The 26232-nt window shown below is 38.6% G+C and overlaps 1 protein-coding gene across 2 annotated transcripts in view; it reads left to right on the plus strand.

Annotated features, from left to right (window-relative positions):
• SNTG1 (syntrophin gamma 1) overlaps positions 1-26232 on the plus strand; it is a 567484-nt gene that overhangs the window by 304505 nt on the left and 236747 nt on the right. For both annotated transcript variants that reach the window (XM_030553070.1, XM_030553068.1), the window contains exons 4-7: positions 11628-11684; positions 19478-19535; positions 23396-23439; positions 23545-23586. In XM_030553070.1, coding sequence (XP_030408930.1) covers positions 11628-11684; positions 19478-19535; positions 23396-23439; positions 23545-23586 — 201 coding nt within the window. The remainder of the gene's footprint in view (positions 1-11627; positions 11685-19477; positions 19536-23395; positions 23440-23544; positions 23587-26232) is intronic.

Genomic DNA, 26232 nt, shown 5'->3' on the forward strand with positions numbered 1-26232 from the left:
AACCATGGATGTTTCAAAGTATTTATTCTTTTTCTGTAAGACTGCTATGAAAATAGTGTGTTCAGGCTGACAAAGTATTGCTATAATTCCTCAACAAAAGACATTGATTACTGGTATTCTCAAGTGCTTTTCTGAAGTTCAGGGATGCACTAAAAAGTCCTAGGGTAATCTGAAATTGTACTTCTTGGACTTATTCTAATTGTTAAATTATCACAGCAAGTATAACTGATGGCTGTTGGTGATTTTCTTAGATTTAGTGGCAGACTTATTGCTTTAAAATCCAAAGGGCATCTGTTCAAATTCTTTTCACAATGATGAGGCACAGGTGACTGATTCAGTTTGACTGATCTAATTCTGTGTTGTTGCATAGCAAGTTATAATTTAATACCTATAGGTAGATTTTTGCAGCATTCTGTGATTAAGGATCTTTTGGCTAGATTCATAGGGACAATGTGTAGTTAGTTAATATGTTGAATGTTAATGACTAATTCTGGTATTAAGACACACTTTTGGAAATGCACAGAACAACAATACCTTGGAGTATTATAGCACTGCCCATCCATCATTTAGGTTTAAGCTTTACAAAGAGATTTAAAAGGAGTATTTACTCCATTTAATAGATGAAAAATCTGAGGTACCAAAGAGTAACTTTTTACAATGTTGTCAGAAAAGGAAGGCTGTTGCAATTACTATTAACCAGATCTCCAGATTCTCAGTCATAAGCATCAGTCATGACTTTTTCTCATCAGAATAAGCAAATACCATCACAAATCTATATTTATTTTTTCTTATTTTCACTTTGCCACTTGTGAAAACAAGCAGATTGATAGCTTATAGACACAGTGTATGATTTTTTAGAATAGAGATGAACAAATTACAGATAATTTACTTGAATAATTTTAATTCTTTTGTTTGTAGTCTCCACAAACATCACTCTTATTTGTTTAAAAATAATTTATGCTATTTGTTACTTTAAATTGAAAATTCAGAATGTTGCTTAGTTGTGACTAGTCAGATAAATCATATGGTACTTTTCCCCCTTCCTCAAGTATACATTTTAGTTTTGGACACTTGCTAAAAGTGAATTTTAATTTGTTTTCCATGAGTATTTGAGTGTGGAAGCTTAAAAATTAACTTTCCATATGTATGGAGCCCAGTGGGCTAATTTGTCTTTGCATTATATTCTGCTTTGCATTATATTCAGCAGTAATGCAAGAATTCTGTAAGACATTAGCTTCAGCAAGTTAGCCTATGAACTTTGAACAGATAAACTTTGCACAGATAAATGACCCAACGGAAAACCCCAAGTATTTGGGGAGCTGAAAATAATATTTAAAGTGAAGTTCTGACCACAGCTACGTGAGTCCTGGCAACAAACTGATGTACCTAACAGGTACATGAGATACATCTATGGCTAGACAGCTTGCTGCCTATATATCTTTTCTTATGGGTTTGATTATTGTTTTATTATAATAGGTTTATATTAGAATATATTTTGGCTGTAACACAAGGGACCTGCTGGCTACATCCTGTATGTTGAAGTAAGGCAAAGTTAGCATACACTTGTTTGGGACCTTTCACCTGGATAGATGGTGATGAGCTAAAGCAAAAGGTCTCTATATGGCTGCAACCTTTAACATAGAAGAAGTATTAAAGTATTGGGCCTTTCCTAAGTTCATACCCTTTTAAACTTAACAGATACACCACAGCTTGGAACTTGGAAAAAAGTGAAATAAGCAGTTAGTACAGAAATAACAAATGTGATACCTAACCACAAAAGAGCCATGGTAATGAATGGACGTATATGATAATAAGCTGAGATCACTGATATACTAACCTATAGGAAAAAGACACTCCAACATTAGTAAGGTGAGGAAATACAGATAAGGTAAAAGGGGGGAAATCCCCTCTTGAATATGCATCGAACATAGCAGCATCAGCGTAATGTATTATAAATGTGGCATCTCAGCCTGGGGGTGGTAGGAGAGAAAGATGTAGTCCTTGGGAGGTGCCAGAATGATGATCACTGGTGATGAAGGGAAAGGTGATGGTGATGAGGAAGATAATGACTTCAGGTTGTTCTACAGGAGATAGTGTGATTATATAGATGTGCAGATGGACATTCTGTAGTATCTCTATTTACCTTACTGAACTGGGGTGTTTGTGACTGTGCTAAATGTATTAATAAACTATTTGTAAATATAAAATAGTTCCTATAGTGTAAATGTTGCAACTGTGCACATTGGGGGTTCCCAACTATATAATAATTTGAATAATACTGGACCTGATTGTGGGGCAAGAACATGTCAACCCTCAAAGTAATAACTGAGGATTCTTAAATAATCACTATAATTATTACATAATCTAAAGATCAGGCAACAGATATTCAAATTCAAGTCAAACTCAATTATAAGAACGGTAAGAAGTAAACATTATGGAAGGGTAAACACAAGTGAAGCAAATTTATTCAATTTTTGAACATATTTTTTTCTTACAATTACCTTAGTTTTGAAGAATAATATAGCTTGGACACTGCCAATGAAAGCTTCTTAACCCTGAGATGAAAAGATAGTTCATCTTGGTTTTCTACTACTGAAACATGGCAACGAAAGATGCCGAATTGTGTGGGTGATTTTTGTAATGTGGGTATTAGTCATTCTAGGAAGAGGACTGAGACTACATAACTCTTTTCACAAAAGCACCAAAAAGCCATCAATTGTGGTGACTATTGGTTTACTTACAGCTTGAACAACTTTTAACGAATGACACAGAACTGATGATCTAAACAACTATTATCTAGGTACAATCCAATCCCCTCTATTTCTCTGCATCTGTTGAAAAATGTAACCTCATTATAACAATGTATTGGAACTGCCATTTACTATGAGGCCAAATTTGAAGATCAAAAATAAGCCTGCCGCTTCTCGTAGAAATTCGGGTCTTTTCTCTTATCAGAAAGTCTAATGAAAAAAAGGAACACAAACTCCTCAAAAGCCAAAGCATCATTAATTAGTATAGTGCATGAAGAGCTTTCTCAGTGAGGCATCAGGTATTCAGGGGCAGAGTGATTTTGTATTTGTTTTGTTTTTGAAATACTAAAGCACGTGTACTTGTTTGTGAAAGAAACTGGATTGACAGCACTGGAGTGATGTGTGCCTTTTTAAAGGAACTCTGAGAAAGGAACTGAGATGAGCAATTCTATTTAAGGGCCTATGCCTGTAGTAATGGAAATTATTTTTTGATGTGAGAACAAGCGAGGGTTTGAAGGATGAGGTCCGCTCTGGCCAATTTGCACTAGTTTATACAGCCCATAGTAGTCTAGGCCAATCACTCTTCTTACTCAATGTAAGTGTGGAGGAGCTGGGAGCTCCACTATGCACCAAGTCTCCACTGGCATAATGGGGGCCACTCTGTCTCCCATAGCCCAATCTCATACCCTTGCCACTTAGCCTGCCTTCATGGTGTGCGAGATGAGCGAGAATGATGAGGCAAACTGGCAGCATCACAAAATGGAAGTAGTTGGCAGATCTGAGCACTGCTCTTGGCCGTGGTCATAATTCAATGTATAATTATGTATTTAATTTAAAATGTCACAAGTGGCTTGTGCTAAGATGTTCTTTCAGAGTAATTGCGAAGTTTAGAGTTTTATGGATACAGTGGTTCTTCATGTCGAGGAATCCAAATACATGCAAGCAAAAACAGGACAAAATTCAAAATAAGAACATTTTTAAAAGTTCCTTTTGAAGCATCTAGTCAATATTTCACTAAACAAACAACATGAACATTCAGTTCTTGTGTAAAATTGTAGTGCTATAATGATAGGCAATAAATCCACTGAAGTATGAACATAGAGGATTTTAACTTCAAATGTCAATACATCTTTGTCTCTGCCACTGTTGCCAACAGGTCCATTATATTTGTATTTTGTATTCTTACAGTATGTATGGTATATTTTTCTTATTTTTAGTTATCTTTTTCTGTATCGTTTCCGTGAACTCAATTTTTTCTTCTTCTAATCCATTATCCTTTTTTCACATACTTGTTTTTTCCTTCTCTTCCATGCATCTTATTCACCACCCTTCCACATCTATACCCATTCTCTTTGAGCTACCCCTCATGTTCATAGTGAACATAAGGGAATAACACTTAAAGGTGTCTGTTGAACAAAGCCTCAGTCATGTAGGGAGAACAGCATTTCCACCATAATCACCAGAATCCCAATTTGAAAGCATCACTTTTTTCTGTCTTAACATGAAAGATGTAGCAGGGAGAATTGGAGCATCAGTTATATAAGAGCTCTGGAATATTGTGGTTCTTGTCCAAGTGAAATTCAAACAGTACCTTATAGGAAAATTAACAGAACACACTAGATTTACTGGCTCACCCTTTCAGGAGTTTAATACCCAGAAAATGTTACTAATTAATACTGTAATTACTATTGAGAACCAGCTAATTGCTGTCTTAATTCTTCTCCCCAGAGTTTGTTCCCCACATCAGTTACAGATGCATGTGCATTCTCTTATATCAAAGTACATACATAATTATTAACATTTGAGAACAAGAGAAGCCTTTAATAATTTATTTTATGAACTAATGGTAAAAGTGATCATTATGTATATGTATATGTGTGTATGTATGTGTATATATATTCATTTCAGTGTTTCAATATTCCACACTTCAGTTACCCAATATTCCATTTTTTTAACATCTGTAAGTGGCCAACTGAGACTCTCTGCCATGCAAAATATAATCTTTTTATATTTACCTTGTGTGCTCATTTCACTTCCCACTCTGGCTTGTCTGTTTTATTCATGTGTTGCATCTTTTCATAAACCTAGACTATAGGCATTCTTGTTTGTACAATACCTTGCATTCTGGGTCCCTGGTCCTAATTAGAGCCCTTAAATACTACTCTCATAAATAATAATTCAGTTTCAATAAGCTGTGTGGACAGTATTTTCAAAAGTGACTGGTAATTTGGTGCTGCTGTCTCAATTTTTGGGTGCCCGTCATGAGACACCTTAAAGAGAACTAAGTTTTTAGAGGGTTGGTGGTCAGTACTTTCTAAACATCAGGCTGCATTAAAGTGTCTCAGTCTGGGTACCCAAAACCGCTAATCCCTTTGAAAATCTTAGTTTGCTAGGAAGTTGCTTCACAGGTGGACATTTAAACAACATGTGAATCTCTTATGCTTGTTGTGACGGAGTCTCCTTTTCATGGGTAAACTCAGTTCTACAAGAATATTGTTCAAATATCCGACTTAGCTCTCATAGGTTTTCCTAGACCTGTGAAACTTCCTTGACACATTAATCTGAGTAAACTAAAAATGATAATGTTTCTTGCTTCAACATTATATGTTTCTTGTCTCTGACCTATGGATAAACATGAGCTCCTTTCTCATGTTTTCTGCAATCTTTTTCTTGCTCACAAATTCCTCTTGTTGCCTTGGATACTGCATTCTGGCTATTCTTCACTAAACGATAGCTATCTGAGAGAGGCAGGCAGTGGTTATAATATAGAACAGCCTCCGATGTAGAACCAGCCTGAGAATAGGGAAGCCACAAGCCACTCCTTTGCAGCCTCCCTACTCTGTTGTGCCCAGCAATTACTGTATGTAGCACACAGTGTAGGCCATTATATGCATTCACTCTAAATTACTTGTAAATAGCATTCAATTAATTGGGGGGGGGTGAATTTCTACTACAGTTTCCTCTTTCTCGTTCTGCACTTACTTGCATTTTACTGTGGGCCTACATTCTCCTTTGATACTTTTGCCTTCTCCCGTAGGACTAGAATCATTTCTATGAAGCTACTCCTGTTTATGCTACTGGAGGATCTGGTCCTTAATCATTGTCTTGTCAGCCTTAATGTCAGCCCTGAGAGACATGCACAAAATAAGTCTATACTCTTACATTCATATGTAATGTAAGGCTTTAGTAGCTCAATAACCACACATTATGATAACCTTCTATTTTGGAAACCTTAGTGTGCAGGACAAATTGCAAGTTAGAACCAGAAAGAAAACTAAACAGCATTACACAAAACAAAGAAATCAAAACAAATGCAAAAAACCAGCCTCTTTTGGGTTACTCTGGGTTTTATACTACTCAGTCCATGAAAAACTACTAGCTGTGGACATCAGTACTTCCAAAATTTTCCAATAATTCTCCTGATTTAAATAATTTTCATTTTTCAAACAAGTAAAACTTAATTGCACTCAAAACATATCTGCCATAACAGTCCAAGTTTCTGAAGTGTCATGTAGCTGCGTTAGTCCCAGGATATTAGAGAGAAGGTGGGTGAGATAATATCTTTTATTGGTCCAATATTTTATTATTTATTGGATCAATAAAGATATTATCTCACCCATCTTGTCTCTCTGAGCAGTCCAAGCCTAATTCCTGAAACAAAAGTTCATTCAAGAATCCGGCATGAATTGGGTTCTTAACAACTTAAATGAATTTAGTCCTTTTCCCAAAGTTTAGCGTTCTAGTCCATTGGTCCTAAATCTGTAACAGTCAATTTCAGAGATAGGCCAAGTCACTTGTTCTGATTGGTATAACAGAGCCTTTAGTCCTAGACAATTCTGGAAAAAACACAAAACATTGGGAATATAGTTTAACTAGGCTGTAACTTTATTAAGTAGCTTATCTCGGAACTATCCATCAATTACTCATCCAGTAGAGGTCATCCTTCCTTTGTAATCCCTACTACCTGGTGGGGCCTCCTGATCCTCACACTTCACCTGGCCCCTGCACTATTTCAGTGCGGAATAGTGCACTTGGGCAGGGGGAAAGGCATATTAGCCTCCTTTGGGTGCAGTGGATCCAATAAGCTTATGCTGAACTTTCTCTCCAACCCATCAGCCACAGAGCCCATTCCTCAAGACACAAGGAGGGGTGGGGATTTACAATCCGTAAAGGGGACAGAATTTTTCTTTCCCCTGCTGGTCTACACACACCTCTAAAGCTCTGGAGGGTTATTGGAAGCATTTGCAAAAGATACCTATCCCAGTTCTGCAGGCTGAAGAGGTTTGGATAGGTTTCTGATTAAAAAGAAAATTCAAATATTCAGATTCTTGGTCAAACCAAATCTCATCATGAATCTTTTGCCTGCCCCTAATCTTAAATTTGTTTTTTATATAAATTTTGCTTTCCCTTCCATTTATTTATTTTTACAGAATTTTGTCTGTCTGTGTTGGAAAAAAAGGTGTTCTTCTCCTGTTAAACATTAAGGACTGGCTTCAGTAGAAAATATGTCCAGTTTCCTATCAGATGTCTGTGTGAGGTCAAACAAGTCCCCAAATACTGTTTTGTGTTTCCTGGTTTGGTTTTGGTTGGGTTTCTTTGTGGTTTTAATAACTCTGCCCAAGCTTATATAATGAGGAAGCCAGAAAGAGCATACATTAATTTTAAAGCTAGGAAGATGGACAAAATGAGTCAAAATTATTTTGGAGAATAGTTTTTCTATTAGGCTTCTTAAAGGTGCAGTAGAGTCCATTTAAAATAATACAAAATACTGCCTCTTAAGAAATTATTCTGAATAGAGCCACCATTTACCTTAGACCACTAGTTTACTAAGAACAAGCTTCCTACAACGGAAAAGATTTCTGATGGGTCAATTTTATAAATTAGCAATTTTCTGAGATAGATTTCTTGATTTCCTTAGTTATATGTACTCCATCCTCCATTTATTACACTGCTCTACAGCCAAAATGCTTCTGAAATAAATGTAGTCCAACTTTACTAATTCTGGGTCACTGAGAACGAAAATGATGCTTAAAATTGTTTGATTGGCTCTAGTTTTCAAGATATGCTATTGGGTCAGTATATACAACCCTTGACTTGGGAATGGCGGAGGATAAGTGAGTTATAAAGGGAAGGGATCTCAATTTAAACCAGAAATGACTAAAATACATCTTTGACTGGATCTATGAATAAATCTATGACTGGGTTTGGACAATACTTGCTGTTTAGGCAAAACAATGAATGATGCAATCTGAAGCTGGTATTGCGTCATACATGATATGAATTGCATCATGTTATTCCTAGAAATCATGGATGATGCAATCATAATGAAGCTTACATCACTCTGCTGAACAAATTGCCCTGTATCAGCTCTAGAAATCATACAGTGTCGTGCTCTCTTATTTGTCAGTGTTTGATTTTGCAAAGGGACACATTTCTGTTTAGCCAAAGTGAGCAGAGATGCCTCGTACTTGTGTGAAGAGTGCAGATAACTTCTGCTGTGTTTGTGGTGAAGTGACTTTTGCATCACAAAAGCGCAGTATAACCACTATGGTTAAGAAAGCCTATCATCTTGATTTTGGCTGCAAAATTGGAGATCAGGACAAGAGGTGGGCCCCACACATATGCTGCAACACTTGTGCAACAAATCTTGGCCAGTGGTTGAACAGAAAAAGGAAATCTATGCCTTTTGCAGTGCCAATGATTTGGAGAGAGCCAACAGATCATACCAGCAATTGTTACTTCTGCATGGTGCCTCCAGTTGGGAAAGGTGTGTCAAGAAGAAAAAGTGGACTGTGCATTATCCAAACATTCCATCAACTATACGCCCAGTACCCCACAGAGAAGGACTGCCGGTTCCTGATGCACCAGAATCATTCTCACTTGAGTCAGATGAGGAAGAGGACGAAACTTCTGGTCCTGAACCATCAATGTCACAGGACCAACATTTTCTCCCATCCTCCTCCTCTGAACCACACGTCATAACACAAGGTGAACTGAATGACCTTGTCAGGGATTTGGAACTACCCAAGAGTAAGGCAGAGCTGTTGGGCTCCAGACTACAGCAGTGGAATCTCCTGGCAGGCTATCAGGCAAATGGAGCCCATCAATGCTTGCAGACTGTAGCTGGACAGTGACAAGAGTGATCCATTTAATGAATACAAGAGACAAGCCAAGAAGCGCTGTGTAGACACTGAATAGGACTAAACTATGTACATAATAGTTTTTGCCGTTTGTTTCATATAAATTTATTTATATAACCCTTTTGCTGATTTTTAAAGTGTTACATAAACAGGACAGGTGAAATATTATCATGTAAAGCAACCATAAACACATGAAAAGACCTAGGTTTACAATTGATGATTAAAACTCTACTATCTACACAATATACATAGACATAAAATATAGAAACATAAAATATCTTAGAAACAGTAGCCAATCAGTTGTTTTAATTGTCATATTTGAATTCAGCACATCAAAATACATAATAAATATCACATTTTATCTCTGAAGCAGACGACTTCTCTAAAATTGTAGACCAGTGTTATAAGCAGATGATCTCTTACTCTCCATTTCCATTTATGAATGGCAGTTTTATGGGCTAGAGTTTTTATTTTAACATTGAGGAGCAGAACCAAGTGGTGTGAATTTATTTTAATATATATATATATATATTTATTTTGTAGCATAATTTATTAAATAATGTTTATTTTAGGCTTTGTACACTTTTATATAAAAACATTTAGAAGAGATTTTCAATTATGCCTCTGTGTATGTGATAACTGCGTCATTAAAAAACAAGAAACAGACTGTGTTCTTCAACATCTGATGACTCTTTGGTGGCAGATAGGACAGGAAAGAGATGCCACAGTTGATACATCTTGACATACATGTGGGTAATCTCACTGGATGAGCAGTAACGCCCAAACAGATCACACAAAGGGAAATGTTAAAGATGAGGAGTTCTAGCCCAGATTAATTTTTATTTCTATGTTTTCCTTATTAGCGATCACTGTAATAACTTGGTGTCCAAAGGCTTTTTATGAGAGCAGTTTGCTGGCCTAAATAAAGTAAGTTTGTGGTCTTAGCCCAGTTCCTAGTGTGCGTGTATTGGCACCATAAAAATTACATCCTATTGAGAATTAATTGACACTCAAGAAGGAAAACTTGGTTGAGAGGCCAAAGAATTAATGGCTTTGGATAGTGAATTATTCCTTCATCCCTAGATGTCCTACTTAACTAGGAGAAAGTCTCACTGACAGGGCAGGGTATGGAAGTGTGTTTATGTTGTACCTCTTTGTGACTAAATACAGGGTTAGTCTTCAGGCTTGCAATCTAGCATATATCACCAGGACATAAAAAGTGTAAACAAATGAAAAAGCCTTTTCCCAAATCTGACAAAGCCCCAGCTAGGATGATTTAGTTGGGGTTGGTCCTGCTTTGAGCAGGGGGTTGGACTAGATGACCTCCTGAGGTCTCTTCCAACCCTAATCTTCTATGATTCTATGATTTTATGATTAACCGATGTAAACAAGTTGGAAATGAGAACTTGCTGTGTCAAATATTAGAAAGACAAGGTGGGTGAGGTAATATCTTTTAGTTGGACCAACTTCTGTTGGTGAGAGGGACAAGTTTTGAGTTTACACAGAGCTGTTCTTCTGGCTATACGTAGAGTATTAAAATGCAAGATTCAATCCATCCCTTCTATCTCCCCATCCACTACAATGAATTAGCCAATGACTGTTCTTTCTGTACATACATCATTCACTTTGATCACAAATAGAGAATGTACAAGGCATATGTGTGTCGCCTCTCCCCTGAATTCAGTAAGTTCAAATTCTCAATAGTTTCTGTATGTTGACCTTACCTCACACATCATTCCCTGTCCTCATCTGTCCACCTGTGGGGAAGGAGGAAAAGCAGTGGTTCTGTAGATCCTGCTTCCCCTCTCACATCATGAAGGGTTGCCTTATGTCTCTTTACACCCTTGCATGGACACAGATGCCAGCCCTTAGTTTGGCCCTTCATTTAGGCTATTGCCAGATTTTTCGTTCTACAGATTAGGCAGAAAGCAGTGATACTGACAGACCTATTCAGTTTGCAGTGTACGTATCCTAATTTTATACTATATTTATATCAAATAGATACACACACACAAATATAATATAATTATAACTACACTATAATTATATTGTATTTGTGTGTGTGTGTGTGTGTGTGTGTGTGTGTGTGTGTGTGTGTGTATGTATCAATATATGTATTTATAATTAGATGTGGCTTTTCAGCTGTGAATTTTATACACCCATAGATGTAAAGGCATCAAAATTTGTGTGTACATATATATTTATGCATCTCTATGAATGGTATATGTGTACAAGTGAAATATAATTGTCAATATTATGTAAAGTAGCTAATATTAAATGTTATCCCACAATGAAAATGGGCAGAAGAGCCTACAAAAGATTTCATATTTGTCTTTTTGTAAATATACATAAGCAAGACTGATGTATAAGTCTGCAGTATATCAGCTCTCTACCTTGAGTTTTAAGAAAGCATAATGCAGGAAAATGTTGATGTTATCTTATAAATATTGATTCACCTGTTACTCAGGCAAGATTAATTCAATCATTGCTGTTCATTCAACAGTATCATAAAAAATGGACAAATGAGTTTTAGACTGGGACAAGAACTCTACTTTTCTCCAGATCTTCTTGTTTCACCTGCAGCCAGTTTCTTGGGATTTTTCTCACTCTGGAATTGACAGATGTATTATGACAAGACAAGATGATGTGGGAGATGTAAACTGTTCATTAAAGAGTTAATGTCGATATTGTGGCAGGAAATATTAAAACTAACTGAACTTGATTTAACTTTTTTCAGGAAAGAACGGTAACAATTAGAAGACAAACTGTAGGAGGATTTGGATTAAGTATAAAGGTAGTATGCATTTTTTTTTTGTTTATTTTTCCACAGGTTACACAAAACATGTTTGTGTCTTCTAGTTAATTTATTTTAATGAAGGCAAATTGTATTTCAGAGTATATGAAACCATAGCACAAAGGAATTCTAAAAGGGTTAGTTAAAATATGTATTTAGTGTCACAATAGGCAATCAGCAGAAACATTGCCTGGTGGAATGGAATGGCTGGAGGGCACATCCTCTTAAGATTCAGGATGGGGGTGGAGGCTCCTTAATAAGATTTTACATGAAAATGAAAAAGGGTATCCAACTGCACCCGACTGTTCTTTTGTTCAAAAATACTCTTAATTCAAGTGCTTGTTAAAGAATGTTAAATTACAGTGGCAGGCACAGGGAACGGCTAATGAGTTCATCATCAATTCTGTTTCAAATAATACCACATTAATTCACTTTTCGTCATTAATAAGACTGGAAGTGTTATTGTTTCTTCATATTGGCTATTTTGCTATAGATGAGGCAACAGCATCAAGTTACTGAGCAACTTTATTTTCTCCATTCCTTAGGAAGATTTAAGGGACATTAAAGGCCTATGTGGGCTCTTTCTTAAAAGAGAGGGAAAGAGTTAAGCATTTTGAATACCTTATTTCAACCTTGAATCACATTGTAGGTAACATGGCATTAATTTTATCTTTCTTCTAAACACAGCCCTCTTCAACTTTAAGTTAGCAGTGGAGAAAATCAAATATACTATATAGGAATGCAAAAGAGCCTTAACTTACGCATATGAAATTAAGAGTATAGACTTATTTTGTGCATGTCTCTTAGGGCTGACATTCTGTCCCAGAGAAAGAGATGAATGTGCACTTCCCTTGTATTGTCATTGATAAGAGAATTGCTGAATAGAAATATTTTTTCTTAAACCATGTCTTGATGCTTTGCTTTTATCTTATTGACCCCGAAGGACCACCCTTCATGGAAAACTAATTGCTATTTTGGGCTCAAAACTGCTTATAAACTAAGTCAATGGCAAGCAAGTTGTTCTCCTGAAATGTTGTTATGGGTTGTTGTTACTCAATAGTCATAAAGTACTACATGTCATTGTCAGGTTAGGGATGAGTGAAATTGTGTAGCTAGTATAGGAAAAAAACAACACATGGGTCTAGAAGTCAGGATTTTTGAGATTTGGAGGGTGAACATTTCATGAAAACTCACAAAAACAGGGATTTGATTTTAAAAGTATACAGTACTATGAAGTCACTTGTAGGAATATAAAATTTGAGAGTGGATCTTATTATTTAAGTAACAGGCAAATATTAACACATCAAATAACATTGCTAAACATAAGTGAAAGAATCCTTGGGAAGTACGTTATCTCCACCAGGGCCAGCTCCAGGCACCAGCTTATAAAGCAGGTGCTTGGGGTGGCAACTCAGGAGAGGGGCGGCACTTTCACATATTCGGCGTCAATTCGATGGAGGGTCCCTTACTCCTGCTCAGAGCGAAGAACCTTCCGCTGAATTGCCGCAGATCACGATTGCGTCTTTTTTTTTTTCCTCCCTGCTTGGCGCGGCAAAGCCCCTGGAACCGGCCCGGATCTCCACTGAAATATGTGCATTGCTCTCAAAGAGTTTTCCTGGAGAGTACATAGCCATTATATACTTCTAAATAAAAAAGTTCTACTTTAGAAAATCTGGAAAGTTTGGATCACTAAGCTTGTAAGCTCTTTTGGGAAGGGACCATATTTTTGTTGTATTTGTAAAGTGCCTAGCCCCAGTGTGTCCTAACCCTTGATTAAGGCCTAAAGTGTTAGTGAATACAAACAATAAATAACAATCGTATGCTAAGGGAGTTGGAACAATTTCTACTGAAGTTGCTGAATCATGCAGTTAAAATAAAATATTTTTTTTCAGATTAGATAATTTATTATGTTTTATTTGTATCACACAGAGAATGTCAATCAGAATTGACTCTAACAGCTGCAAGCTGAAGGTCCATAATTTCAGACTAGAAATAGGACCCATATTTTTAAGATAGGGTAATTAACCACTGGAACAATTTACAAAGGAATACAGTGGATTCTTCTTCACTTGCAGTCTTTAGATAAATATTGCATGGCTTTGTGTTTAAAAAAGCTTTAGGTCAACCACAAGAGATGGTCTTGATGCAAGAACTCCAAGGTTGAAATCTGTGGTCTGTATTATGCAGGATATCAGACTAAGTGACCATAATGGTCCCTTCTGACTTTAAAATCTGTGAACTGGGGCCCTATTATATAATGTAGTTTACAAACTATGACAGAACATCATAAGAGTCTTAGTCTGAGAAGACAAGGGATGTAGAGAGGGTTGCGATAGGGATGCAGTCAAATATTATATGCACACATACCGACATAATATATATTTTATATCTGTTTGATAATAAATGAAATACCTCCCAAACTATACCAAAATGTTTCTCAACTTGATCTGGAGTATTGGTATTCCATACAGAGGTTGCTACCTATCTAGTTATTCTCCTTCCTGTTGGTGGACAATAGTGTTTTTCCATGACTCCCACACTTTTATTAGACAACAGATGAGAGTAGGTTGGCTTCTTAACTCTTTTTTTTTAAAAATGCATGCTTTAGTACTTCCTGAAATACAAATAGAAATATTGACAACATATCCAAAATCTTCTATTCAGACCCAACTAAAAGGAAGAAATTTTGTAAATCTTATGAGATCATGTTCTATCATGTGATTTCCAGACCTATCCTTGAGCCTTGGAGTGCCACTGACCATTCCTGTTTCCCTTCATCTGTGGTACAACACAAAGATCCTTCTAACCCCATTGATTCATAGATTTGAATATTTTAAGGCCAATATGGACAAGTATGATTATCTCATTTATGAGAATAACATACCCCATAGAATATCAGTTAGTAATTTCTGCATCAAGCCCATAACTTCTGTCTGAAGTACAGTACATCTTTTAGAACGACGGCAAGTCTTAAATTTAAGACTTCTAATGATGGAGAATCTACCACATCCCTAAGTAAGTTGTTTCAAGGTTAATGACCTTAATGGTAAAGAATTTACACTTTATTTCTAATCTGAAATTGTCTAGCTTCAATTCCCAACTACTGGATTTCATTATACCTTTTGCTGCCAAATTAAAGAGTTATATACGGGACCATCCCTAGCCATTTTGGTGCCCCATGCAGCCCCCCAAGCCTCTGCCGGGGGGGGGCTGGCCCCAGGCCTCTGTGAGTGGGAGGCTGGAGGGCAGAGGGGCAATCACTCCTCTGACCCCAGCCCGCTGTGCTTTGCTCCCCTGGCTGGGGCGGGAAAGAGGCAGGGTGGGGGCGGAGGCTTTGGGGGAGGGGTGGAGCAGGGGTAGGGGCCATGGGGAAGAAGCGGAGCTGCTGCTGGAGCAGCATGCAGCTGCGCAAGGCACCAGGAAATATGGTGCCCAGATTTCCTGGTGCCCTACACAGCTGCGTACTATAAGTATGGCTAGGGATGGCCCTGGCTATATACTGTGAAAAATCTTTTCTTCATATCAGTAATGATAGAGCATGACCAAGTCATCTTTGAAGCTTCTCTTGGATAAACTAAATGGAGCTTCTTAAGTCTCTCACTATATGGCATATTTTCCTGGCCTCCAGATGGACCTTTTTCTTATGAGCTAAAGGAGGCTAGGTTATAATCCCCTTGGAATACAGCACATCTTGCTTAGCTGTTGATTAGTAGTCTTTGGGGGGAAAACTCCTCCATTGCATTACCATTGGTGTGGCTCCATCAACAATTGCGATAGAGAGAGAATTAGTTTAGCTCAGTGGGGGACTGCTGCAATGACTAAGTACCTCTCAGTGTAAGAGCATAAGAATGAAGATATTTTTTCACAGTTATATTGTCTACTTCTGTAGTTTCGACAGCACTTTGAGATCAATTGTTTTACATGCGATTAAAGGAAAGCTGATGTGTTTCCTTGCAGGAATGCAGACCCAATTTCTCCTTAGGCCTTGGACCTGATCATGGTGTCAGTGAAGTTAATAGCAAAACTTGAATTGACTTCACTTGGAATAGAATTGGGCTCCTTATGTAGTCTGAGGTCACTTATGTACAACAAACTTCAGTCAGTAGTTCAGATAGATTTATTTTCTCAAACTTCTAAATCTCCTTCTGAACACCCATTAATAAATCATTGTGATAAAGGATAAGCCCGGAGTGAGATTTTGAGATTGATAAACGAACTGTAGTACTTCAGTCATGTTTTCATATCTTACTGACAAGATTAAACACAGATTCAGAGAGATATGTTTCTAGGTGTATGACTTTCGAAAGAACATTGTGTTTCTCAATAATCTGACAGAGTGTAGCATTGTCACTGAAGGAGGCAATAAAATTAATCGTTCATGAAGAACATTCAGCTTTACAGTTATAATATTACTCCTGGCTCTCAGAGACCTGTCAGTATTCTTTCCTCCCTTGTTTTGATTATTCTTTTTTACCAAATATTGTGCATAAGAAGCCAGCTGAGTATGAATCTGTTAACTTAGGGAGGTGTTTGGGGAAGAAAATGCATATCACAACAGACTAGAGACCAGTTATTAGAATGATTTTGTGAGTCCAATTGTGCCTGGCTCCAGGCCAGTGGCACTCGATTCCACAAAGCTAGCAGAGCTTTGTTCCAGTCAGAGGATCCAGCCTCATGTTCCAAAGAGCAGGGAGAGGAGTGTGTGCTGAACCTAGTCAAAGAGCATATTAATAGCCATGCTCCCCACTGCTTTGAGGCATTATGCCCCAGGCTTTGAGGCATTATGCCCCAGGTAGCTTCCACTGGTTGTTACTTAAAAGTAGAATTTAAACCTAGATGTGTTTGTTGATCCACTAAGGGAGTTTTGGGGAGAATCAGGGTCGGTATTGCAGCAGTGTCTAGCAAGATGCCACATGGAACGTGCAGATTTTCAAAATCATTTACTGTGTAATCTGATGCATAATATATCTGAGAGGCTGGCCATTTCCCCTGTCTCCCTTGAGATTCTTGTCTCTCATACTATGGGGCTGTAGCTCCTTTGGCTAACATTTAGGCTGGTGTCCTCCGGTGCCTGTGGCATGACTAGGACACAGAGAGGGTGTTAATTGTTAAAGGCTGGGATAAAATTTGTTGAAGCAAGTGGGTGTAACTGCTGCCTTCAGTTACAATCATAGAAACAGGTTTATGAGTGATAGCAGTCTGGATGTATTTGAATAGGTGTATATGTGGTGAGATAGAAGAGAAGCAGTAACAGAAGTAACAGAGAAGGAATCTGCAGACACAATGTAGACAAACATTGTGTGTGGCTCTGGGAGAAGCCGAGAGAGGGTTTGGATCAGGTACAGGCTGAAAGAGGCTTGTAAGAATGAGCAAGGAAACGTCTCCTGTTGTTTGATTTCTCCTGTGTTCAGGGAAAAAAGCACTTCGTACATTCTTTGTAAATAAATAAATCAGAATTGCATCAAAGAAATACCCAACTCCATCACCAATTTCTCCTTCCAGTTGGAACAACTTACAAGGCCTAACATGTTTGGCTTGGTGCTCAGGCCAAAAGGAGTAATATTATTTTACCTGTGCAGCATTGGTTTATGCTCCTTTAAGCACCTATTTATATAGTGTTAAACAAACAAGCTATAGGATACTGGAAGCCCAGAGCTGGCTGGCCTTCCTCCTCCCCGTGGACCAGTGCTTGAGGCAGTCAGGCAGGTCAGGCTTCTGTGAAGGGGGAGCTGATGAAATGTCTGTGATGAAGGAAGACCAAAGTCCTAAGCACTGTGCCTGAGCCCTAAAATGCACTAGGCAGAAGGGCAGGACTGATTTTCTGCATAGTCGTGTAAAGGAGGAATAATGGGGTGGAGAGGGTTGCAAAGGCATTGGTAGTGAGTGATTTTTGTTTAGAGGTTGTAGAGAGAATTATGTGTGCCTGTAAGTGGCGGTATTTGAATGGAAGGTGAGACTTGTAAAGTTAGCTGACTTGAGCTGGGTTTTCTTAGCCAAAGAAAGCTCTGTTAATTTTGATGATGATAATGGATGAAAAAACCTCATAAGGATATTTAATACATAAAGGTGTACATTTATTTAGCAGTTTTGACCAGTTCAATTGAATCCCTGAACATATGTGAAATCAAGGGGGGGGGGCTAGGTTCTATACCTACTTACTGAATAACCAGCTCACATCCATGGCAGTTGGTGCATACCTGTAGGAGCTTCCCCCATTCACTGGCAGTAGAAAATATGGGGCTTCTCTCCTTGCATCCAGTTGCTAGGGGATGTCTATGGGTTCCATAGCTTACAGTCAAAGCCTGAAGAAATATTTGTGTTCTCAACCACTGCCAGAAGCCTTAAGCATCTCCTACTGCTCCAAGAGAATTTCAGGCCACTTCCATCATTGTCACAAGGACACATTTACATTTTTGAGAATGGAGAAGATAGAGTCTTTTACCTGGCAGCTCCTATTCTTGTCTCCACCTCCAAGGAAGCTACAGATATGAAGAGAGACCATCTGGCTATTCTGGGAGATGGAAGTTAGCAAGACCCACGAGGGTTTTGAATAGGAGAGAGACACAGTAAAAATTGTTCAAGGGATATTGCCCCAAATAAGTTGGATAACCATGAGGAAGGGCCAGTGGGCTTAAAATGCAACATCTGGTTCTCATTTCCATGCTTAGGCCACTAGCCCATGTTATTCACATTGAGCACTCATCTACAGGCATTTGGCTATTGCCTGGAAGGGATACGTAGAATCCCTAGGCCGTCAAGAGTCGCCCGGATGCAATGCTCTATCCTATAGCTCTGAATTAGTCTGGGGTGATCCTCAAACTTGAGGGACCCAATTCAGTGGTCTTCATGGATGCCAAAGTTAAGCCTTGGTATTGTCGGGAGCAATGTGATGACAAAGTCTTTAGGTAAAAATGACAGTGCCAAGCTGTTTTAGTGATTTGAGTTGCTATCGGTATTAATCAGGTTTACATTTTTAGGGTGACCTCCACAAAGAAAAGAGCAAGAAAGTTAGGATTAGCCTTGACCTTTGTAGAAAACTTCCAACATTGGCCAGAATAGGGCCTGCAGTTTTGGAGTTGGAAGCCCCCAAATTTAATCTCTGCCTACTCTTCGTTCCTTTGCTCTCTCTTTTTTATTTTACCTTTACTTTTAATGTTAGTCATAGCACCATACAGGTCTGCAAACCCAACAGGGAACACTGAGCGAAACAGTAAGGCTAAATGCTCCTTTATGCTAGGGGATTCAGTTTGTTTTCTTTAGTGAATAGCTGCTGCTCCATTACATAGAACTCCTTTTTTGTTCGTTGTACTTATTCTACTGCTGGCTTACTTTTTGTATGCAGTGACAGACACAAAAAAACAAAAGCTGGTGTCCAAACCTTTTGCTTTTTTGCCTTTTGTTTGTCTCTTTCTTGCCAGCACAAAAATAAAAATGATCACAGCATGGTTGCCATTACAGCATTATGCCCATTTCCCCTTTGTATAACATGGATTTGATATACTAATTTGTAGAAAATGTGGAGAAACCTGCAGTGATTTTTATTTTACCTTTATAGACTATGGTCTATCATTCAGTTAACAACCTGCTCAACTGATTTTCTGTAAGGCAATAAATAATTGATTGCCATCCTATGAGAAAAACAGAAAGAAAGCTATTACACAGAGGCAGTGCATTTTATTTGTGTCTGAAAATAAAAGTTAATCTCTGGAAAATACACAAGATGCATTTGGGGTTGTAAACATATTTATGAATGAAAATAATTTCAGTGAGATATGATTGTTTTCTAATTCTAGGGTGGAGCAGAGCATAATATCCCAGTGGTCATTTCCAAAATTTCCAAAGAACAAAGAGGTAGGTGCCTAATAACGGGTGCAGTTTTATGGACTTCAACCCATTACTTAAAGCAGTGGAGTCTTAATTCTTTGGGATTTGTTGGCTGTTTTGAGATATGATACTGCAAATTGTTCATAACTCTGCTTTCATGTGCCAGTTGTGTATGTGTGACATAATGAACTGTCGCTAAATTAAGGTTTCCCAGTAAAGTGCAGAATGGGGGCCAATTTTTTATGTGTGAAGATAGCTTTTCACAATGAAAACATGCAAAAAATGCATACTTCTGCCATTTCTCCTAATATGAAAATGGTCTTTTTTTAAATTTTGCTAAAAGATAATGACCCAGATTGTGGTTCTTTATGCATCCCTCTGAAACAGATACCCACCTTGTGGGCACCAGCATGGGGTTTGCAAAACAGCCTACACAGAGCTGTTGTTTGTCTCCCTGTGCTGGTTGGCTTGGGAGTGGGCAGGCAGGGATGGAAAAGGGCAGAACTTTAATTCTGTACCCCCCCCAAAAAAACCTAAAACCATAGTTGCCACCATGTGAGGCTGACACAGATTATGCATAGGGAAGCTGTCACTGGTTCAGGACTTGACGTTGGCCACCCTAGATCTTGGAGAGGTGTAATTTTTAGAGGGAAAAAGAGACAATGTTCTCTGCCACACTGTTGCGTGTTTTTTTTTTTTCATTAAGTGGCAGTGGTGCAAAGCTGTTGGAATGGTGGAGTGAGTCCCATGGAGACAGATTAGTGAGGAGGGCAGATGATGTGGTCAAATATATGATGAAGTCATTGATCATATATCTTTTATGTGTGTATATGTTGTTTGTTTGTATCTTATATACATTTCTGTGGAGGGGGGAGGGATGTATAAATAATAATATGGTGTTAGGTTACCTACACCGTAGGTTAAAATGTCATCAACCACAACAGGGAAAATACAATACTCTGGATTTAAGTTTAACCAAGTATGTTAAAGAGGAAAAAATTTCCTGTTCTTTTTCAACTACTATTTCTTGAACTGCATATGCAATATAAGCCTAAACATATACAATATTATGGTATGGCTACTTGAATATCTTTTAAGCCTTAGGATACTAGCTAATCTCCAGGGCATCTTCCCTAGGGAAATCTGTTCTCACCAATGTGTCCACTTGAGGGTGCCCTGCCCTGAATGAGTGACGGTGGGGCTGAGTTGGGGCACTAGGGTGGAGGAAAACCTATTCATCCATCTGAAACCCATGTCTCTTATGCTTTGCAAACCTTATCCATCCCTACAGTTCCTTTCCAATCCCTCTCTGAGCCAGTGCACAGGAAGATAATGGTGGGGCTCATCGAGTGCTGCTGAGGCCAGAGAAGATCCAAACTGGCATTGAGAAGAAGAACTCCAGGGTAGAGGGTGCGGGAGGGAGGGAAACAGGTTTTAGCACATGAGGCCACTAGCCCATGAGTTTTCAGGAAGGAAAGACTCTCATTTCTTTGAAGAAAAGGTGGTTCTATTTGGTAGAATTAAACATCTGAGATACTGAAAATTAGGGTCAGGGCTATTGTTTAAAGTTTTTTCAGTTGAGCTTTAAGCCCCGTGGCCTGGATCCATAAAAGGGAGAATTGCAAGGCCTAGTCTTTTAGGCACCTAGAAGAACCACAGCAATAGAACTGTGATCTACAGAGCCTGAATTAGAAGCCTAAGCTCTCTGTACAATGAATGGGGCAGGTGCCTAAGAATGTGATCCACAAAAGCCAGCAGGGAACTATCTAAGCTAGCTAATGTGAGATGCTAAGAAATGAGTGTGTCCTAAGCCCTGCCCCTCTCATGGAGATAGGCACCCCTCTGCACCTGAACTTAGATGCCTATCTTTGCATGTGATTCCCCTAGGAACCTTTCTGCTGAAGTAATTTCTGCTAAAGTCCTAAGTCATTTCTTGTGAGGAATGAATTAGACACCTGTCTCACTACACACAAATGACCAGGAGAGGACATACCACCCACCTTCTAACTTTTGCCCAGTGGTTGGAGCACTTGCCTGAAAATATGGGAGTCTCAGGTTCAATCTCCCTTCTGCTGGGGGAAGGAGGGGAGAGAAAGGAGTTGAATAGGGGCAAGCCTGGCTTATAGCACTCTAGTCAGTCAGGTAAAACTACAGTAACTTTATTGATTCTACCCTTCCCCATTTTGAAGGAAAAGGACAGAACAATAAATAACCAAGAGACCTCCCAGAGATTGTCTAGGATTTGAGAGTGATATTATTAATGCTGACAGTAACTGGCTTGGCTATGCCCTACCTCCTTACTGGCTTTGTTCTTTCCTTTATCCCCTTTATAATTCTATCCTGTTGCCTTAATGGGCTAACCTGCTAGCTGCTGCAGTCATTAGTGGTCCTTGATAACACAAACTAGTTCCCAGGTGTGTGTACTTGTGTTACAATCACTCAGATCTATAAACTAAACCCAGAGCTGGAAAAGAGAACAAAACCCAGGAAGCTTCTTAATGTATGTAATTACTTTCACACAGGTGTCCAATTGAGATCATAAAAGGGTCCTGACTCTTCAGGAATGCTGAACATCCACCCTTTGAGTTCAATTCACCTATGTGAAGTTCATGTATGAGAAACAGTAGGCTCAGACGCTGAAGCAGAAAAACTGAGGGGAAACGCCTTGTTCCATTGAATCAATGAGAGTTGAGCTGTTCTCTTCAGTGAAGCCAGGATCTTGCTCTTGGCAACTTGTTTTAAGCCTTTCTATGCTGTGTCCACCTGGTGATCAATTCTGCAAACATGCAGTGGAATATCATTATTTAAATGAATAATGTTGACAGCACTATTTAGAATAATAGAATATCAGGGCTGGAAGGGACCTCAGGAGGTCATCTAGTCAACCAGCTCCTCAAAGCAGGACCATCCCCAGGCAGACTTTTGCCCCAGATCCTCAATGGTCCCCTCAAGGATTGACCTCACAATGCTGGGTTTAGCAAGCCAATGTGCAAACCGCTGAGCTATCTCTCCCCCCATGAGTGAGCCCAGTCCAACTCTGTTTTGGGATTTAAAAAAAAAATCCTGTGTATTCTAATACATACTTAGTTCATACTTTGTGGCATTAAAATTAAGAATACACATATGTGGTGATTTTGTTCTCTCTCTTTGTGTGGTTTGTTTATTTAGGAGCCAAGGTTTAAAAACAGTAATAATTATGGAAGGGAATGAAGCAGTCTCTGAGCCCTGTGTACAAACTTCTAAAAAGCATTAGTGGTTTGGGTCCACCTTACCTGAAGGCCCTCCTCTCCCAATATACAGATGCAGCTGAGATAAGCAGAAATGTAAGACCTGGAGTATGCTCGATTATATGCAAAGGGAAAGTAAAGTGTTTTGAAAGTGATTCCTATAAGTGTTTCTTGATTCAGGATTGGTCTTTCCCTTCCTGATTCCTCGGAGCTTGGATATGTTAATCTTCTGCATTGCAAAGTACATCTATTCCAGTCATTGAGGGACCAATGCAACTGTTTATCCAGATTCAGCAAAACACTTAAGCATCTGCTGAACTCAGGCTCTAAGGGAGGTTGGAGACCAAGAGATGGTCTGCTGGGAATCTCCTAATAAGATTGTGTAGACGACCTTCTCTCCCCTCTCCACTTTTTGGTAAAATCATACATTGGTATTTATAGTTAGAAATATTGGTGGCAGTAAGAAATCTGAATCCAACCATGTATGGGTATATTTAAGGTTGGTTTTTTTAGTTTTCATTATTCATTTTACATTTTCAGAGTTGACCCAAGATGGGCATATACACTAGATAAATTGATAAAGTGTGTGTGTGTGTCTATTCAATACGCTGTATTGGACAAAGTATCTAAGTGACAAAATATGCTCTCTGTTGTTTACAGCTGAACTCTCAGGTTTGCTCTTTATAGGAGATGCAATTCTACAGGTAGCGTAAAACTGTTAATGTTGTTTAGATTTTTTTCCAGAAAAATAAAACTACAATCTATATTTGATATACAGAGTCAATCTGATCTTTCTTTCCCTTTAACAGATTAATGGGATTAATGTAAGAAAATGCAGGCATGAAGAAGTGGTGAGCTTGTATTCATGTTCTTAATCTTTGGGGGTTTTATGTACACTGACATTTGGTGCACCATCATTGCGTTGTTCATCATTACTCTTTCTATACAGATATGACTATGGCCTCCTAGGTTGCCAAATAGCCCACCTTTAATACAATTCCTTCTCCATAGATTTTTTTTACTGCCCTCAAATCAGTCCTCCTAGAGTTTGGTTCTTTATTGGAAGTTTCCATGAACTTATTCCAAGCTTGCTCTCTCTCGCATCTCTATTAATCTTCAGCAGTACTGTTGGTTTTTAGCTTTTCGTTTAGTTTGAAAAGCTTTGTCCATCACTCCGATTGGTGGGAAATATTTGCAAGGGAAGATCATTCTTCTGTCTTTGCTCCTATGGATGTCAACTTTCAAAGAAGCTGTCCTTCTATTAAACCAATAGCTTTGGGGAAAAGCAAGACTTTAAGAAGAAAAAGCAGTCATAGTGTGTATTTGAGAGATCTACAATGTCCTCTCTCATAGCAAGACTGCCTTATAAAATCTGCTATATTCTGGCTGCCTAAGCTATTGTCAGTCCCCTTTGACCTCATGTATAATGTACGGAGTTTGGCTCCTCTAAGTCCTTTTATGTATATGTCTTGCAAAGGGGATATATGTCTTGCAAAGGGGAGATAAATAACCAGGAATGAGAAGAGATTATAAAAGAGTATCCCTAAATCAAATTTAGATGCAGGGAATTTATAGACAAAGTTTTTCAATTTTGTTCTCATAAGGATATGTACAGAAGTTTAGTCTCTATCACAAATACAAAGAAGCATAAGTGCTGGAACTAGGAGTGTTGGGGATGCTCCCGCACCCCCAGGCTTGAAGTCATTTCCATAATATGCAGGGTTTACAGTTTGGTTCAATGGCTCTCAGCACCCCCACTGTACAAATTGTTCCAGCACCTCTGCAAAGAAGATCTGTACTCACTTACCAGCCTCTTATGTTTGAAAACTATTGCGTTGTGTTGTATGGTAGGCTGTTGAAGATTTACCATTGAAACACAGACAGCATGGTAACAGACAAATTGAGATGAAGTTCTGATGAAACAGATTAGTGCAGTGTGAAAGATTAAACCATTCTACTAATGGCACTTGTCAGAGTGCCTGTTCACCATTTGTGCTTGGATTTGGGATGGAAATGATTCACTATCCTTCAGTATGCAGCTTCCTTTAAGAAAGGCTTAGTCCTAAGAGGTTTTGTGTACATAGGCTCTTATTTACGATATTTTCAATCTTTGGCTTTCCAATAGTGAGCAGATTTTCATCTTTTCATATGCTTTTCTGTAATCCTCATTTAAATGAATGTGGTAAATCCCTCAATGGGATTTAAAAGACTTATTGGAATTTCAGGAATGGAAAACAAGGGAATAGTAAAGGTGAGAACACGCACACATCCAAACACAAAGAAACATTCAAAACTGTGGTGGTGTGCTGCCAGTCATTTCTGTTCTGAGACTGTGATCCTGGTAGAGCTGCAGTTTAAAAAAATAGCTGATGGTATGTAGGTAGGATATAACATGAAAGTTAAGCTGTGTTGGCTCCTGTTAACCTAACTATACTATCCCAGATGGATCTTTATCTTTATTTTTATTTTTTTTAATAAACCTATATGTTTGGCCTTCACAGTATTTCTTTCCTGGAAAGTGTGTAAATATAGCTTGTAAACAAACTGACATCTGAGCATTTCCAGTGGTGTTCAGAGATTGTTTTGTATGTCTGTTTTCAAACTTTTTACTACTTTGATAGCATACACAAATGAAAGAACCATAAAAGAGTCTTCCATGCAAATAATCATATCCATAGCAATAGACTGTAAATAAACCTAGGTTGAGAACCGTAAGATAATGTTTAAACAAAAGAAAGAAGATCCCCAGACTCTGTGCCCATTGACAGCCTAGACTATGCAGGAGCAGTGTGATAGATATTAATGTGGGAGGAGAACCTGAGTTCATAGCTTCCTAGAGTTTATCAAATGAATCTAATATGGTGGTCTCTGGGGCTTTAGTGTTCTGAAATAGTATTATGTTAGAAACAAAATGTAACCAATAGCTGGTAGTGAGCTGTGGAGACCTTCAGTGTTCCAAATCTGTTTTTATTATTACTGTTCTGGCATGTGTTGCATTCTACATGGTGCATTTAGGGATAGCCCTGAGCAGAAGACAGTGCATAAGCTGCACTGCCAAAGGAGGCATTTTGTCTTAGACGCAGCTTGGAGGCAAAATTGCTCCCACATTCCTCTTTCGCAATGGGGAAGGAGGTACTACAGCAGGGTGCACAATGTTCCCCACTTCGATCCCACCAGCTCTGCTGGCTGGGGAATAGAGGGAGTGGAGCCGTTGCTCTACCCACTCCCTACCCACTTGCTCATGAGGAAAAGTGGTAATGGAACCTGTTGTGCCCCCTCGAGCCCAGTCACAGCAATAGAGGTGATGTGAGTATGCCTACACTATACAAGTTTGATGGAACTGAGGACTTGCTACTCTCTAACTTCCTGTGCAGCAGTGTAAGACCCAGCCACAAGCTAACTGTGTGACAATATGGCAGTCTTGATTTCTGTGTCTTAGTATCCTGTAAAATACTTTTTTTTTAAACTAAACCAATATGATGATTATTCTGTGATGC

Source organism: Gopherus evgoodei, chromosome 2, assembly GCF_007399415.2.
Source record: "Gopherus evgoodei ecotype Sinaloan lineage chromosome 2, rGopEvg1_v1.p, whole genome shotgun sequence".
Lineage (NCBI taxonomy): Eukaryota > Metazoa > Chordata > Testudines > Testudinidae > Gopherus > Gopherus evgoodei.